At 42.7% G+C, this 18,678-nt stretch overlaps 1 protein-coding gene across 1 annotated transcript in view; it reads left to right on the top strand.

The window, feature by feature from the left end:
• The first annotated feature begins 1,077 nt into the window (after positions 1-1,077).
• The window catches only part of CEP83 (centrosomal protein 83), a 38,797-nt gene continuing 21,196 nt past the window's right edge, over positions 1,078-18,678 (top strand). The window contains exons 1-6 of the mRNA XM_065406005.1: positions 1,078-1,130; positions 8,472-8,734; positions 9,325-9,475; positions 13,252-13,344; positions 13,558-13,689; positions 15,852-16,103. Of these exons, the coding sequence (XP_065262077.1) occupies positions 8,583-8,734; positions 9,325-9,475; positions 13,252-13,344; positions 13,558-13,689; positions 15,852-16,103 (780 nt within the window). The 5' untranslated portion in view covers positions 1,078-1,130; positions 8,472-8,582. The remainder of the gene's footprint in view (positions 1,131-8,471; positions 8,735-9,324; positions 9,476-13,251; positions 13,345-13,557; positions 13,690-15,851; positions 16,104-18,678) is intronic.

The following is an 18,678-nucleotide window of genomic DNA, read 5'->3' as shown; positions in this document are numbered from 1 at the left end:
CTTCTTAGTCAAAATAAATCTTTCAAAATATGTTAAAGATTTCATCAAAAGTACCTGATAACTGTTTTGACTGCTCTTACTGATTTATAAAATAGTATAAGTCCCATCAAATATAAATGAATTGGTACTATTAAGAATACTGTGACTGTATTTGTTCTTGTTAAACAGTTGTGTAATGGGGTACTGGCATTAGTAACATCCACCTGCCTTTATGATCTGGAGATAGCATTGTTGAGTACAAAATATGATGTATAGCTATCTCCTTACTTGTCTGAAGTAGATTATTTAAAAGAGTTAGATACTGCAATTGTCAGAAACTGCTTCAAGGTGTGTAAATTTACTTTAATTACAACCATTTTTGTATGTTCTATTATTCCCTTCTCTTACCTTAGAAGCGTATCTTAGGAATTAAGGGAGTCTGGGTCTGAAATTTGGTATAATAGCTTGAAGTTATTTTTCAGTGTTGTCTACAATGCATTTTGCACATAAAGTTTTGTTGTTCTGCAAATGAGTAACCATGAACACAGGCATACAGCAGTTGAGCTCTTTCACCTATTTTCTTTCATTGTCAAACACTTCTGCAATATAAGCAGAACCAGAAGAGCAAATATACCTTGCCGTGTATACTGTATTTAATGCCCTAATTAACTAGAGGTATAGACTGCAGTACTGCTGGAAGTGCCCTGTTGCCATGACCTTGCATGGTGCATGTGAAGTAACACTGCGGGGGGGGGCACCGTTTTCAAGAGCTTGCCCGCACACTGGTGGGGACGGAGTGGGGCACTCTTCAAAAAGGCAAAATCCTGTTCGGGTTTGCTCCAGTACTGGGCAGGGACCAAGCCAGCCACGCGGACCGTGGATAAAACCAGACCAGTGGCCGCCTTCCTCTGCACCCCATCGCGCCTCAGTCGCGAGCCGGTTTCCAGAGCAACCTCGCTTCTCCTCGCTCAGCGCTTCCCGGCCTGGAGGCGGCACTTCCGCGTTCCCACCAAGCTCAGCGGCGTCAGCCTCATTGGAAATTCCGGGAGGCTGACGGGTCCCGAGCGGGGAGGGGGCGGGGCGGACGGCTACAGCGGGAGGCGAGGCGCCATTTTTAAACCCTCTTGGCGGCTGCCGGTAGCTGTTTCCGGGTGAGTGGGGGGGGTGGTTCGGGGACTCGGGTCCTTGCGTGGCGGTGTCCTGGTTGCCCCGCTCTCTCCGTCAATCGGCCCCGCAGAGCGGAGCGGTCTCTGCCGCGGACAGGGCTCGGCGGCTGGTTCGAGGCTCGCCGTTCTCTCCTCGGCCCGACCCCGTGCCCGGCGCTGCACAGGGCCTGGCCCTAGGGCTCCCGGCCTGAACGGGCGGCGACTTGCCCGGGGTGAGCTCAGTGGCGGGGCGAGGGGCACAGTAACCGGCTGTGCGCTGCTCATCGGGACATGGGGGGGACGTCTCCTTCCCTTGCAGCTGTACTGCTGGAGCCCGGGGGCTGACAGCCGCGGGCACCTCGCCCGCCGCGGGCTCCTGCTTCCACCGCTTGCTTCAGGGTGCGAGCCGCACCCGCGCTCACACCAGCTGTGCTCGCCTGACGGGAAAGGCCCCTGGGCCTGTGCATCAGCGCAGAGGGAGCGTGGAGGCGATGACTAATGACTTGGCAACCGGCGAGAGAAAATCCTGTCAATTGTGTCCTGCCCGCAGGAGTGAGCGTGGTCGGGAGCGACCCGCGGGTCACTGGGCGTGGAGTCCGCTCATCAGCCTGGGGGCGGAGGGGTGGATAAAAATCTCATACATGTTTGTGAAAATGGTTTAGCTCCTGTAACGAGTCCCAGAGGTTGCATAAACACAACGTTGTTGGTTGCAGTTGCTGTAACAGGGACACTCATTTTTCTAGTGTAACCGAAACTAGGAAGTTCTCTAGCGTATATCACCTTATCAGCGCTATTATAATTATCTATTGCTTCTGTGGTGGCTTTAAATAGCCCATTACTATCTGAGAGCCATACTTCACACATTGTTAGGAAAGAAGTGGTGACTGCTGAATTGAGATTGGTGTCTCTCTCGCAATATATGTAAGAGATTTATGAATATTTTCCAGAAGGGGTGAGGTAATATCTACCTTGTCTCTCTAATATCCTGGGAGGACAGGGCTACAACTACACTGCCTACAACAATGTATTCATCTGTGTCATAGTTCCTGAGTTAACTGCACGTCCAACCTCCTTGTGGCCTCAAGACACCCCACTTAGGTCACAGGCCTCCAGCATTCATCTTTCTCTGGGTGAAATCCCATGATTCGCTTCCTGCAGATTAGGGCCTTAGGTTGCAGACCTCTGCTATTTTTTGTGATCACCTCATTAGGTCTGACTTCAATTTAACACCTGCATTTCTGTTCTCTCAGGCCAATGACAGAGTTATCCAGTAACCAGCCAGCTTTCATAACGCAAAGTACTATTTATTCAGAACAAAAGCTTTTAACAGAAAACATATCTTAAAGCAATAAACAGCTTATATGAAGTCCTGACATACTAGGTGGTCTTCCATCTTCCATATGGAGACCCTGGTAGGCTTAAAATACTTAAGATCCTCCCACAGGGCCTGTATCTGTTGGTCACAGTCTCATGCCTGTGTCAGTTCTTGGATGGTATCCCTGTCCTTTCTCAATCAGGTCAAAAGCTTTCTGCTATGGTCTTTGAAGCAGGTCAAACCAGTCCGTGTGCTTTTTCCCTAGGAGGGTGAAACCTCAAAAAGACTTGTTACCTGGATTGTTTCAGTATTGGAGATTTGCATTAATTACTCCCCATTGTCTTTAATTCTTGCATGAAGCATTCTTTATCATACCCATTTAGCCAGGAATACAATCACTAACAAGCCCATACAGGTAAATATTACATTTATAAAGTTAATACAATAGTATTTGAATATTCCACAATTCCATAGCATTATGTCTGTCCCTTCTCAATATAATAGGTGTTGGATATTCAAATATTCCATAGCATCCGTTATAAAAATATTTATGTAGGTATTTCTACTGCATTCCTCACTGTGGCATCTAAGAAAGTTACAGATTTTAGAAGTAAATACAGTATACCAAAGAATCTTCTATTTATCTCTCCATTCGCTGTTCCTTGTTGGTGGGTGGGTGTGTTTGGTTTTGTTTTTTATGGGAAGGGTAGGTCAAATCAATGACTTTCATGGTGGTTCTAATTTCTCCGAGTAGTGAGTTCCTCAGTCATTAGTACACCTCTATCCCGATATAACGCTGTCCTTGGGAACCAAAAAATCTTACTGCATTATAGGTGAAACCGCGTTATATCGAACTTGCTTTGATCCGCCGGAGCGTGCAGCCCCGCCCCCTGGAGCGCTGCTTTACTGTGTTATATCCGAATTCGTGTTATATTGGTTTGCGTTATATCAGGGTAGAGGTGTATGTTGCCAGAAGAGCTGTGTTTCCTGCAGCAGAGAGTCTTATTCTTTTAGGCTGATGGTAGTATTAATTCATAGTAACACAGGTGTCCTGAGAGATCATGGGAGGTGATCACAGGGAGGTGGTATTGGCTTTGCATTTTAGAACACTGAAATAAGAAGGCAAACAGATTTTTCTATACATTATATGAAACTACTATTAAACTTTACACTTACAGTAATAACTGAAGGAGAGTGTTGTTTTTTGTTTTTTTTAATGTCTGATACAATTAGCTGACACAAGGCAGAATACTACTCGTCCTGTTCTGCACTGGCCAAAAAATTATGTTCAGCCTTGTTATCTAACTTCATTGATCATAAGAGTGTTCAAATATGGTAATATTTTGTAGGTTAGACCAGGCTATAGGAATGAAAGGAGAGCCTTGAATGAGTTATGCAGGTAATCCTAAACAATTGCCAGTGAACACTGAAACCACCATTATATAACTTGGTTATGTCATATAAATCAGAGCGATGTTTTGGAGTTTTCAAAATTTAAATTAGTATGATTACATATTTTTCTCTAAATTTAGGTTGATTTACCGTAGTTACCATTTACAACTGTTAGTAACGAAAATTCTATCAATACATATTTAAAAACATTGTTTTTTAAAAATGAAGTTTTTTTTTTTTTTTAATGAATGGTGATATGGTGACTTAAATGACTGATATCTCTGAATTTGCCAGGACTTGAAGCAAAGGTTGTAGTCCATATTAAAAAACAAACAAACAAACCAGACACATTCTAACTCTCTATTTAAGCGAGTGGGACAATGAGGGACCGAATTAAGGTGGTTGGAAGTTTAGCAGATAACTTATTCACATTAGCATTTTATTCTCCTCTCTAACATTATTTTAAAGTTAGATATTTAGCTTTTTAAAGGGACACACACACATCCACACCCCTTGATCCGGAGAATCAACATTCATTCCTATGGGTGTACATACGCAGGATGATGTAGTAAAAGGTTTTACAGACATGAATTTGGGATGGCTGTTTTAGTCAATCACAACATGCCATCATACACACTATATGCCAGATATTTTACAGAAAAACTATGTTTAGAAATGTTTGAGAGTTTTAATTTGAATTATATAAATATTTCATATTCCTCTTTTTCTAAAGTTAGATGACCTTAGTTATAATAAATTAAACTGTACAGTCCTCAGAGGGAGAGAGAAAATATAACTAATTTTAGAACTCTCTTTAAAAACAAAAAACAAAAAAAACAATCCCAAACTCTGTATGTATTATCTAATCATGTTGTGGATTTAATGTATGATATATGGCTATAAGCAACTGTCTTATTCCATTACCTGGAAGTGATGCTTGCCTTACTAATGTATAATGCTCCCGTTTGTAGCCCTAATAAGGCAATTAAATATTTTCTACTTATCCAAGAGTGAATATTGCCTGTCCTGGAGCATGCACTAATGTGCTTTGGTGAAAGAAATACCGTGTTGGAGTGGCAAAGGAAAGAAACATTTATTTGGCATATTTTTTGCTTTTAAAATGGTGATTTTGGATGTGGACAAATTGGAGAGAGTCCTGCGGAGGGCAATGAAAATGATCAGGGGGCTGGGGCACATGACTTAAGAGGAGAGGCTGAGGAAGCTGGGATTGTTTAGTCTACAGAAGGGGGGAGGGGAAGGATTCAATAGCAGCCTTCAACTACCTGAAGGGGGTTTAAAAAAGGATGGAGCTTGGCTGTTCTCAGTGGTGGCAGATGACAGAACAAGGAGCAATGGTCTCAAGTTGCAGTGGGGGAGGTCTAGGTTGGATATTAGGAAATACTATACCTCTACCCCGATATAACGCGAATTTGGATATCGCGGTAAAGCAGTGCTCCGGGGGGGGGCTGTGCACTCCGGTGGATCAAAGCAAGGTCAATATAATGCGGTTTCATCTATAACGCGGTAAGATTTTTTGGCTCCCGAGGACAGCATTATATCGGGGTAGAGGTGTATTTCACTAGGAGGGTGGTGAAGCACTGGAATAAGTTACCTAGGGAGGTGGTAGAATCTCCATCCTTAGAGGTTTTTAAGGCCCTGCTTGACAAAGCACTGGCTGGGATGATTTAGTAGTTGGTGTTGGTCCTGCTTTGAACAGGGGGTTGGACTAGATGACCTCCTGAGGTCTCTTCCAACCCTAATCTATGATTCTGTGATTAGATTGAATGTTAGAAGTTACTGACCATGGATTAATCAGCAGTGTTGATTAAATGGTCAAAGGTGCATGTTATATGCAATTTAGCACTTGGATGGCAACTGTGTGTACTTATGCAAGTCAGTAACTTTAACAGGAGAATGTAAAAGTGTTCTTAAAAACTGACAGCTTCAGACTTTTATGCAGGTTTTAAAATCTACCACAAGATGTCACTGTAATCTAAAACAGGGTTATTTTGTTAAATAGGTACCACTTACTGTTTTGACATTTAAAAAACCGGTTTTGTAAACTATGGTTCTCTTTCCTGTTCTCAATATCCAGTTCTTCCTTATGAAGTGTGTCACTGCAGGTGAATGCTTTAGGGCTGTGTGCCTTGCTTCTCAAGCCATGGAGCATGAATAGCAAGAGCCATTAGAACAGGGGCGGGCAAACTTTTTGGCCTGAGGGCCACGTCGGGTTTAGTAAATTGTATGGAGGGCCGGTTAGGGGAGTGGGTTGTGGCCCGGCCCCTGCCCCATCCACACCCCCCCGCTCCCTGTCCCCTGACCGCCCCCTGCCGCCCCATCCAACCACCCCTTCTCCCTGTCCCCTGGCTGTCCCCGGAACCCCTGCCCTTGACTGCCCCCTGCTGCCCCATCCAATCCCCCCCCCTTCCTGACTGGCCCCCCGGGACCCCTACCCTCATTCAACCCCCCCCCCAACCGCCCCGACCCCATCCACACCCCTGACCACCACCCCGAACTCCCCTGCCCTCTATCCAACCCCCCCCCCCCGCTCTCTGCCCTCTTACCGCGCTGCCTGGAGTACCAGTGGCTGGTGGCACTACAGCTGCACTGCCTGGCTGGAGCCGGGCCATGCCACAGCTGCCGCCACCACCACACAGCACAGAGACCGGGTCAGGCCGGGCTCTGCAGCTGCGCTGCCCCAGGAGCTCACAGCCCCGCCGCCCAGAGCATTGCGCCGGCGGTGGAGTGAGCGAGCCGAGGCTGCGGGGGAGAGGGGACAGCGGGGGGGGGGGGGGGGGCTGGGGGTGAGCCTCCCGAGCCAGGAGCTCGGGGACCGGGCAGGACAGTCCTGCGGGCCAGATGTGGCCCGCGGGCCATAGTTTGCCCACCTCTGCATTAGAAGGACTGTGGTATTCTGGAACTGAGGGTATAAAATTTTCCATTTCCCAACTGTCCCTCAGTTTCTCTTTTTCTGATGGCTGGTGTGTTCACAGAACCTTCACCTTGTCTTATTTGCTTTAGTTTTAGGCTCGTTCTGCTTGTTTGTGTGTGGTTTTTCTGCTCAAGCAAGGTACTCGTCTTGCCCAAATCTTTTGGGAGACTCAGATCCATTTTTTGGAATTAGGGATGTTTTGCTTATTTGTTTGTTCCTTATCTCTGAAAATTGCTTTCTCAGTTCTGAAGCCTTTACAGCTTGAGACTTGGAATTTAGTTTCATGACAGTACAGATCTGAATCACAGTAAAGTTGCGTTTTAGTGGTGGCCACCATAGTCCTTTTCAGATGGAAACTCTTGGCTTGGAAATTCCTGTGTGTGTTGTCTTGGCTTTCTTCATTTGGAAGGTCTGCCTAAACACTCTTTGTAGCCCTCAGAATTTTGATCTATTTTTGACCACTTTTCCTTACACAGATATTGATGCACCTATTGAAAAATATTATGGGATTGTGCTTGTAATCGCTGCCTGGTCCTTATTCTTACTCTTGAAAAGCCTGGATTGAAAAGTAGGTTGCTTATTCAGAGGGTTCTTCAGAATTTGTTTTACTGAAGGATTAGTGCTCAGAATTGGAAAAGCAGAGGCAGGGAGAACAGTCACTGGAAGAATAGTCATAGTCTTTTTCTTCACTGGATGGCTCAATTCTAATTTCTTCCTCCTCTGGGCAAGTTTGGACAAGACAAGTCAAAAGAAAAGCCAGTCACTTCTGGCACTTTGCCTACATTAGCACTTCAACTGTTACCAACACTGCCCTCACTATTAGTAATGATGGGAAAAATTTCAGGAAAGAAATTAACATTGAGAGAGCCTTGGATTTCATAGCATCTATTTTTATAATGTATGTAATATGGCATGTGTTTTTTCTCTGTGTGGGAGGCATGTGATTTTTGAGTAAGGTCTTGTAGATTGAAACACATTCTTCAGGATAAAATTGTTAGCATTAAAATGGATCCACAAGAGTTTAGTGAAGGTTGGAATGCTAGAAAATGAGTTACGTATAAGGCCCTAGTTGAATCGCGGGATGATTGTCAATAATTGTGGCCGAGTTGTGGATAAGAAGTGGAAAATTGCAGAAAAGTAATAATAGACCTTTATAAATTGTAGTAATTTGGAAAAGCTAGAGAAGACCTATTTGTTTAAGAAAAATTTGCTGGAACAATATAAACACTCAAGTATTATGTTATGCCTGCTAATTTTTTTGATAATGAGACATTTTGCACCAACTATATTGCTGTCATTAATGTCCAAAGCTGACAGCGGGAGACTAATATTGTGAGATCTGTAATTTCTGCAATATCACAAATTACCGGTAAGTAGGACCTTAGTTATATACAGTACTTCAACTATATTTGAAGACAAGTTACAATATTTTCTGTAATGATACCTAAAGTTTACGGAATGGAATCGGAGTGGGGGGCAATAAAAATATTAAAAAATAGAATAGCAAATAGAATTGTCTTTGTTAAGACTCACGCATTGTCAACATTGGGATTTTACTCCCCAGTATAGCTGCACCCGTGGCTAAAATCAGAATAGCCTAGGTTAAGGAAGTTATGAAGCTTTGTAATATGAAAGCATAAAATAGTGTGTGAAGCCTTTTGAACCATGAATGACTATTACTAATTAGTTGCACTTGTGTTTGTAACAGGTAATTTGGCCTCCTGGGATGCCATCAAGAGAAAAGGAATCCTTCTGAAGGTGGTAGATTTGGGCTGAATTCATTTTTACCTGGTTGTCAACTCAATAATATTTAGCCAGGATGGATACTTTCACCAGCATACTTCCTCCAATAAGTGGAAATAGTGATCTTGTTGGTTCACAAGAAGAAATACAAAAACTTTTAATCGATGAAAGAATGCGGTGTGAAAATCATAAAACAAATTATCAAACTCTAAAGGCAGAACATACAAGGTACAGTATTTGAAATGTCTGTTTTCCTTATTTTGTTTGAGCTGTTAAAAGCTAAAATTAAATATTGGAAGGAAGGGTTTTGGTTTTTTTAGCTAGTTACCTGTCTGACTTTAATTTGTAGGAGTAGCAGTACAAGTGTTTACCGATTCAGTCATGAGTTCTGTAAATTGCTCCATTGAGGAAGGGCTTTGATTGTTAAAATACTCAGTGTCCAATAGAAATGTACATTACTACTCATTTGTGCTTAAGGACAAGTTTGACTGTTAGTTTTCTAAAATAATACTTTGTTATTTACACAATAACAATTTAAAGGTCTCAACATATGTGAGGTGAGGGTTCTGAAATAGTCAGTGGATCTGTAAATATGAAGTAATTTCAAGAATTTAGAATAGTAACCATGTCAAATGTATTTTGGAGGGAGGGCGGAAATGATACCTAGTAGATATTTTGTCAGATTTGATGTCTCTTTACTTTTGCTTCTGTATTTCTGTTATTACTGTGACTTCAGATTTTTCAGCATAAGAATGATCTGTTTTTAGAGGGTAAATGGGCAGTCTTAGTATTAAATAAAAATACTGTATATTTTGCAGGTTACAGGATGAGTATACGAAATCACAAAATGAGCTCAAACGGTTGTTAGTTGAAAAGCAAACCATCCATGACAAATTTCAATTTCTTCTTGCTGAGCTCCGAGGGGAATTATTAGATAAAACTAGGGAACTAGAGGAACTGAAGATGCAGGTGAGACAATGGTTACCAGAACTTAATATGAATTTCTGTAGAAACATTTCTGTAATATATCTTTATCAATGTATTGTGTGTTTTAGCCTTAGTTTTTCTTTCTGCTTGTAATTGGATCTATTACAGCCATGTCCTCAAATCACAAATCTTGACTGAGTTGCACTCCTCTTGTAATTTTACTGCAGGAGCACAAATGAAATGACAGTTAAAACTTCTGGTACCATTTAGATCTAAACTCTGTTATCATGCATTCCATGAATAGTAGTCTCTATCAGTCTCTTGAAAAAGTGCACTGATGGCACACTCCTTCTTTACTATGTTCTAGTATTACTAATGTCAGGTTCTCTCCTTCTTTGGGGATCAAAAATTAGTTAGACTGGTTATGAAGAAGAATGAAGAAAATTAGGGAGAAGCATTTCTCTTCTCTGTGTCAATAGTGCAGCTGGGATTCTGCTATCCCCACTGGGATTTCAGTCAGCTTATGCAACGCATTAGGCCCTCTTGCTCTGTGAGATGGTGACACAAAAAGAAAAGTCTTTCATCCTGTGAATGAAGACCTACTGAAGAGAGAAAATTAAGCTTCCGTTTTCCTTCAGCCTCTTTTCTTCCTCTCCCATCTGTCGTTTTTATGAACTTACATCAGCAGTGCTTGTTTTCAGCCAAAGATACCACTTTTGCAATTTGTTGACCGAGAACATATTTTCCCTAAAAAGAACAGGAGTACTTGTGGCACCTTAGAGACTAACAAATTTATTAGAGCATAAGCTTTCGTGGGCTACAGCCCACTTCTTCGGATGCATATAGAGTGAAACATATTGAGGAGATGTATATACACACATACAGAGAGCATGAACAGGTGGGAGTTTTCTTACCAACTCTGAGAGGCCAATTAAGTAAGTGAAAAAAACTTTTGAAGTGATAATCAAGATAGCTCAGTACAGACAGTTTGATAAGAAGTGTGAGAATACTTACAAGGGGAGATAGATTCAATGTTTGTAATGGCTCAGCCATTCCCAGTTCTTATTCAATCCTGAGTTGATCGTATCTAGTTTGCATATCAATTGCAGCTCAGCAATCTCTCGTTGGAGTCTGTTTTTGAAGTTTTTCTGTTGTAAGATGGCCACCCGCAGGTCTGTCATTGAATGACCAGACAGGTTAAAATGTTCTCCCACTGGTTTTTGAGTATTATGATTCCTGATGTCAGATTTGTGTCCATTAATTCTTTTGCGTAGAGATTGTCCGGTTTGGCCAATGTACATGGCAGAGGGGCATTGCTGGCACATGATGGCATATATCACATTGGTAGATGTGCAGGTGAACGAGCCCTTGATGGTATGGCTGATGTGATTAGGCCCTGTGATGATGTCACTTGAATAGATATGTGGACAGAGTTGGCATCGGGCTTTGTTACAAGGATAGGTTCCTGGGTCAGTGTTTTTGTTCAGTGATGTGTGGTTGCTGGTGAGTATTTGCTTTAGGTTGGGGGGTTGTCTGTAAGCGAGGACAGGTCTGTCTCCCAAGATCTGTGAGAGTAAAGGATCATCTTTCAGGATAGGTTGTAGTGAAGAAGTGGGCTGTAGCCCACGAAAGCTTATGCTCTTAATAAATTTGTTAGTCTCTAAGGTGCCACAAGTACTCCTGTTCTTTTTGCGGATACAGACTAACACGGCTGCTACTCTGAAACCTGTCATATTTTCCCTATTGCTAACCTCTTTAGTCAGATCGGTGCCTCATAAAGAAGGCTTTTTCACCTATGGCACTCAAGGTCTGAACAGGTTCTGGGAAGAAGCTTATGAAGATGCCACTATTCATCATTTGTCTTTTAACTATTCCAACCTGCAATATAGTACTTGCTTCAGCACATACATTGTACCTGGTACAGTGGGGTTAGCTAAAATTCAAATTATGCAAATCACATGTTGACTATCAGGATAGTCTTTTCTACTTCAGATGTCGATGAAATTTTCAGGAATCTATTTACAGTAACTATCATTTCTCCACAGCTTGGAAAGACTAGAGTTGACTTTCCAGTGACTAGTCCATTTTGTGACCAGTGTTGATCTGAAGGTATTTTGGTAGTCAACTGCAGGGTTTCATGTTAGCTATTCAGCTGCCAGTGAAATAACTTTCTAGCCTTCTTTCTGAGCAAATCTTCATCTCCTGTACTGATCCCTCTTCTGCAGATCAACATTTGCCTCAGGTTCTTCACTTATTTTTTGGCTGTGGTATCAGCCTTCCTGAAGTGGGATGGCTTTGTAGTGATCCTGTTCCTATCCAATCTACTCAAATGAGTTCTTCCATAATTTCTTTTACAACTGCAATCTGCTTGTCAGACTCCAAGGGTTTGTGTGATCCAGCATGACACATGAATCACAAGAGCTTTCTAGTTAACATAAACACATAAATTCTTAGGAATTTAGCAGAATTTGGTCAGGGAAAGGCAATCCTGTCTGAAAATTCTAAAGATCTTCTGTCTACCCATAGTTCAGTATTCTCTGAATGAAGGAGAGAAGTCTCTCAATGCTGCTCCAGAGCTGGTCTTCAGGATCTGAAGCGCTTCTGGGGCCCAGAATGGCAGAAGAAGCGTGGAACTTGTCAGAGGCTTTGTTCTTATAGGAGGCAATTGAGAGCTGGTGCAGGGAGCTCCTTGGCCATCCAGCATCTTGCCATGTTGGATTTAAGCCATTATGGTCTGCTTTTCTATAAGAATTCTAGTGGCATTTGTTCTGTTGTTTGTAGGAGTCAGGTTTTTTTCCTGTAAAGGTGGAGAGAGTTCTTAAAGGCAGGCTATTTAGTTTAAAAACAAACAACAACAACAAAACTTTTAATGAATTGGCCTTTATCTGTTGGGACATTCTACTAAAATCAAAATGGAGATATTCTAAACACTCTTCCCACCTCTTTTCCCAAAACTCTGTTTGTTTTAAGTAGTAATGCCACATTTTTCTGGTTCTACAGCTACCACTGAAATCCAGTCAAAATTCAATGAAGGGTACAACCTGTTGCCAATCTGATTTGATATATCCAAAAGCTAGACACCAACAGAGGTTAAAAAAATTGCTGTAATTTAAGAAATACTGTATCTCAGAGCAGGATGATCTGTATTCTTTAAAAACAAACAATACAACTTTTTTTGGACCCCAGTGTGAGAACTGTAACCAGAAATCTTTCACTCTTCATCAGGAAAATGAGAACGCAGTAAGACCATGCCCGCTGCACTTTTCTGAGGGCTTTTTCTTTTCTGCCCTCGTCTGTGCTTATCAATGGTATCTACATTGTTTTCCTGAATCCATTCATAATTTTTTAATCTAGTAATAAAGAAAAGAGAGCAAATCACTGAAAAAGCAGAATGAGAGTGGGAAGAAAACAAGTCCTTCACTGTTTGAGCATTAGACTTGAATTACAGCAATTAAGGAAGAAGGCAAAAAAAGGTAGTGAATGTATTGTAAGGATCCTGAGTGTACCTTATCTGAAGAACTTCAAAGATGATGTAGAGGCTGGATTTATTTCATATATATTTAATATTGTTAAACTTTGCAATGTTAAATTTTTCCCTAAGAAAGCACATCAATTATAGTTGAATTGATTAGCTTTTTATGAAAGCAGGAAAAAATTAAAAATACATTTTTATAAATGGCATATGTTCATAAAGAACTTTTTTAAAATTGCGTGTGAAATGTTTCATTGCCCAACATTTGTTTTCCAATATAAATTGCTTAATATGACTGTTGTTTGGTTAGTTATTCTACAGTACATTTGTTTTCTGTACATGTCAGGTACTAACTCCTCAAAAGCTTGAGTTGTTAAAAGCACAAATACAACATGAATTGGAAACCCCTATGAGAGAACGCTTTCGGAAACTAGATGAAGTAAGTAGTAAGACGTATTTAACTTCACTTTGTCTAGATTGAGGGAGGGTTTGTTTGGTATTTTGCTTGGTATAAAAATGACTTATGAAAAGATGATGGGGAAATTCCATGGATGGTTCATGAAATAAAACAAAAGTATTAAGTATTTACTTTTATATGTTTATCTACTTTTGTGCTTGAGTGAATCTGTGTTCTACTTCCTAATTAATTTAGGAGGTAGAAAAATACAGAACAGAATATAACAAACTTCGTTATGAACATACCTTCCTCAAATCAGAATTTGAACACCAGAAGGAAGAACATGCACATATTTTAGAAGAGAAAAAAATAAAGTACAACTCTGAGGTAGGTAGAGAATATGTAATATAAGTTAAACAACTATAAAAGTGAAATATTTGAGGTATTTATAAAAAGATTTTTTTAATAAGGTTTTTGTCATTTTAGTATAACTAGTATATTTTGTCATCTTTTTTTGTATTCTTGTAATATGTTGGTTATCAGAGTACTGTCAGCTCTCTTAAAGTTTTGTCATGGTCTGGTCCATAACAATTTACATCAATTTGTTCAAGATATCTTGTAGAAATATCAGTAGTCCTATTGCAAATAATAGGCTTGTCTTTAAATGACAGCCTATAACAATGCTTGCAAACCTTTTTTATTAGCTTTGAGAGATTTAAATAGATCAATACATCATCTTCAGTCCTAACTTAGTAGCTCAAATAGCCTAAATAAAAGTAAATATAGAATTTATGTTCTATATCTGATTACGAACCCAAGAAAAGGGCAGCAGAAAATACTGAGGTGAGCAGGAAAACTTGTCCGTTTTCAAATTTCTCAATATCCTTTTGTCTGCCATTTCTGACAAAAATTCATGATCTCTCTACTATTGACCCCTTAACTTGTTTCAAAATTTGTCCTCACCTATGATTTAGCTCTTGGGTAAACTATTTAATGATCTGTTTTGTTTGGGGCCAAGTTTTCAAGAGAGAGTCTAAACTGCAAATGCAAATATATGCACAAGTAAGTATATAATTACCAGTTGCACCCCTGCATGTACCTCTAGCGTATTATATTTAGGTGCTTACCTGAAAATTTAGCCAAAACTGATATTTATTCTGAGACATACAATATGTAAATCAGTTATGATATGCACAATCAAGTCTTGAGACTCAAAATAATTCAGGTCTTCTGTTTTATCAACTTTTTAAGATTCAAGAATTGCTGGTTAGCTTTTGAAGCTCTCTAGTTTTATACCTACATTACTGTTAGAATTATAGGTGAAATTATTCCCATACTCTCCTATTCCAGAGACTGCTTTGCTTTGTTTTCCATCGTATAGCTAAAGCAGAATAACTTCATCCAACTTTCTAAAATCAGAAACTGAGGCTTGGTCTACACTACAGAGTTAGGTCGAACTAAGGTAGCTTACGTCAACCTAATTATGTCAGTGTACACGCTACAGCCTTGCTCCCTTCGATGTATGTGCCCTACTACACCGACATCATAACTCCACCTCCACGAGAGGTGTAAGGCTTATGTCGGTGTAATTAGGGTGACACAGTGTCCATGTAGACTCTGCATTTCTTACATCTGCTGTTGGCTGTCATTCTTGTCAATTTCACGGATCCATACTGGAACCGTGAAATTGACAAGAAAGCCGCAGGGCGGGTTGGGGGCTCCTGCTGCCCCAGGCTCCCTGCTCCCAGCCAGGCTGCGCCCTCCCCACACAGAGCCCGGCTGCCCCCTGGCGGCAGGGAGCTGGAAACGGAGAGCCCAGAGGGGCAGCTAGGCTCTCAGACCCCACCCCCCACCCCCTGCTTCCCTTCCGCACCTCGTAAGTCAGTGGAAGCGCTCAGGTGAGGATGCACACCACTGACAGAAGGAGGGTAGTGTGGACATGAACCACCACAGTAATTACGTAGGTCAACTTACCTTTCTAGTGTAGACCTAACCTCAGGGGAAGTTGTCTCAACTGACAGGCTCTTGAGGGAGGGACAATCCTTCCTGCCATTGACTGAGGGCATTGCAATGAGACCCTGCAGCTGGCAAAGGCCAGCTGACTTGGGCTTGCGAGGCTCAGGTTAAGGGGCTGTTTAATTGCGGTGTAGACGGTTGGGCTTGGGCTACAGCCTGAGCTCTGGGATCCTTCCACCTCACGGTCCTATAGTCCTTGCTCCAGTCCGATCCTGAACACCTACACTGTTAAACAGTCCCTTAGCCTGAGCCCTGTGAGCTCGTGTCAGCTGGTTCGGGCCGGCCCTGGGTTTTTAATTGCAGGCACTGACAGGCCTACTTTTGTCCCCTGCACAGCCAGCAGGCTGAAGTCTGATTATAGTGGTTCTGTGGATCTTATTACTCAAAGAAAATAAATTAACATTTAAATGCAGAAAGATTTCCCTGTTTAATGCAAATTGCTGATCTTTTCCTTAATTATCAACTTGGGTATTATTTTGGTGACTAACAGCTAAATAATGAAACGGTTGTATATTTTTCTGTATAACTATTAGATAGCAAGACTGGATAGAGATAAAGAAGAACTGCATAATCAGCTGCTTAGTGTTGATCCCACAAGAGACAATAAGCGAGTGGAGGTACTCCTAAGAGAAAAGGCTCAACTACATCAAAAATTAAAAGGTTTAGAAGCTGAGGTAGCAGAACTAAGAGCAGAGAGAGAAAATAGTGGTGTGCAAGCAGATAATGTGCAAAGAATACAGGTACGGCAGTTGGCGGAGATGCAGACTACAATGAGATCTCTGGAGGTAAGATGTTTAATTGTCTCCCAGGGGAACACAGGAAATAAATTTGGAAGTTTTTGGCCAGTAGGCTCTGGTTCCATGGACATGCTAAAGAATTAAAAAATTTGCATTTTCTGAACTTACTCTATACTTCTGATTTTATTTTTAAGTCATCACTTCTCAAATTCTGTCATAGAATGGGCTACATCTTAACTGAAAGATTCTCACAGACCATGTACCTTCTCACCCACAGTTCCATTTGCAGTCACTTAAGATGCATATGTGAACTGCAGTTGCTTAACTGGAATTTAATATGGGGATAGTGTGTGTGTTAATTGTCTTTAATACAATAAACGTTTTGTCCTTTTAAAAAATGTTAATTATATGATCTACTTTTGCTCTTCATTTAAGCAGCCCCACTCACTTGTTATGTTCATGTGTTTTCTTCTTGCTTGCCTACCAGGTGGTACTCGTGTTTCCTGCACATGTTGCCACAACTTCCTAGCTTCCTTTTCTTGTCCCCTTGCACATACTTCCCTACTGTAAGGTCCCATCTATCCTACTCCTCTTCTGTGCATGCTTTTCAGGTTTCAGTTCTCCACTGAACATTCCTCACTGGCTTGAGGGCTTCCGTCCCATTAATGGTTCCTGTTTTTCGCCTGTTGGCAGCTCCAGTCTGTGATGGCTTTTCTTCCTGCTGTGTAGCTGCAGCCCATAGTTAGACTGGCTTCCTTTCCATCTTACTTTTATAGGTGCCCAAGCTCTTCACTGCAATAGTTTGTCCAGACGTCCCGATTTTATAGGGACAGTCCTGATATTCGGGACTTTGTCTTGTATACCCTCCACCCCTTGTCCCAATTTTTCACACTTGCTATCTGGTCACCCTACACTGCAGTGAGCTGTATCTCTGTAAAAGCAGCTAGAAACAAGGAAGAACCAGCACTAGATGCCTGCCATATTGCTGTGGATTACCATCAAGTCGTCCTGAAGACCACAACTTGACAAACATTGTGGTAGATTTTTTTTAAATGGGCAAGGCATCTTAAAGACCTATCAAAATGCACTTCCATATGCTCAGATCTACTCTAATCTTAATTTAGTAATTGTTTAAATCTTATTGGAGAAAAATAGCTTGATTGAAGTCAATGACCTGGGTTAAGCATCTACTTGAAATGTTACTAAAGTGCTGTCTTCCAACACCACAAAATGCAGAGTACTGAAACTGTTATTTATCCTTTATGATGTTGACTTTACAGAGGTACACTGTAGGTGTTTTGTGCTGGGGTGTGCATCTACAAAAGCCTTTTTGGAGCACTGCTTGCAGACACACACGTCCTTACAGCCTAACAGTTTACTGGCGGAGGGTATAAATACCTGACCCGTCTAACCAAGCTTCAGGTCCTCTTGCCTCCAGAAGGCTTAGGGGCGTGGGGGGTGCATAAGAGTCTGTGGGGGCAATGTAGTTGGAGAACAAGTGTTACTCTGAGTAAATTAGAGAGAGAACATATTGTACAGCAAACCTCTACTAAATATAAATTAAGGCTATGTTTTAATCACGGGTAGTTTTAGTAAAAGTCATGGACAGGTCAGGGGTAGTAAACAAAAATTCACGGCCCGTGACCTGTCCATGACTTTTACTATATACCCCTAACTAAAACTTGGGCCGGGGGGCTGCGAGAGCTCTGGGGGGGTGGGCCGGGACCCCCGCTGGTGCTGGGAGAGGGAGGCGGGCAGCAGTGCACAGCCTGGAGGACCCCACCCCCCCCGCTGCTGGGGGCAGGGGAGGTTTGGCAGGGGCTGGCAGGCTACCTACCTGGCTCCAATCAGTTTGTCGCTGCAGATTCTAGGGGAGGGGCGGCCAGGGGGGCTCCGCGCACTGCTCCCGCCACAGGCGCCAGCTCCACAGCTCCCATTGGCTACGAACTGCAGCCAATGGGAGCTGCAGGGGCAGCGCCTGCGGGCGTAGGCAGCGCGCGGAGCCCCCTGGGCCTTCTGCCTAGGACGGGGTGGGCAAATTTTTTGGCTTGAGGGCCGCATCTGGGTATGGAAATTGTATGGCGGGCCATGAATGCCCGGTGGGAGAGGGGGACTCTATGGGGTGTAGCATGGGAGGGCTCTATAAGGGATGTTACTGAGGTGGGGGCAGGGGGGACTCATCGGGTGGGGGATGCTCTATAAAGGTGGTGCTGGAGACTCCTAGGGGCCCTGCCGGCAGTGACACCACTGCCACGAGTGGAGGCACCCTAGCTGGGATCGGTGCAGCCCCTGGGCGGTTTCTAGGCTCTAAAGGGTGGGTCTATAGGAGACCGGGAGGGGATTGGGAGAGCTGCCGCGTGGGGGGGCTGCTGTGTAGGGGTGAGGTTCCGATCCCGGAAACAGCGTGGTGAAGTTGCGCCTGCGCAGTGTGGCTCTACGTGCCGGAAGATGGTGCTCATCAAGAGAGAGTCGGGGGCTGGGGAGCACGGGGCAGGTAGAGCGGGGCAAGCCCCAGACCCCACTCCCCAGCGGGAGCTCGCGGGCCTGATAAAAATGTCTGACGGGCTGGAAGCAGCCCACGGGCCACAGTTTGCCCCCCATGGCCTAGGAGCTGCAGGGACAT

Source organism: Emys orbicularis, chromosome 1 (genome assembly GCF_028017835.1).
Source record: "Emys orbicularis isolate rEmyOrb1 chromosome 1, rEmyOrb1.hap1, whole genome shotgun sequence".
NCBI classification, from domain to species: domain Eukaryota; kingdom Metazoa; phylum Chordata; order Testudines; family Emydidae; genus Emys; species Emys orbicularis.
Note: the sequence above shows the minus strand (reverse complement) of the source record. Positions and strands in the feature narration are given on the sequence as shown.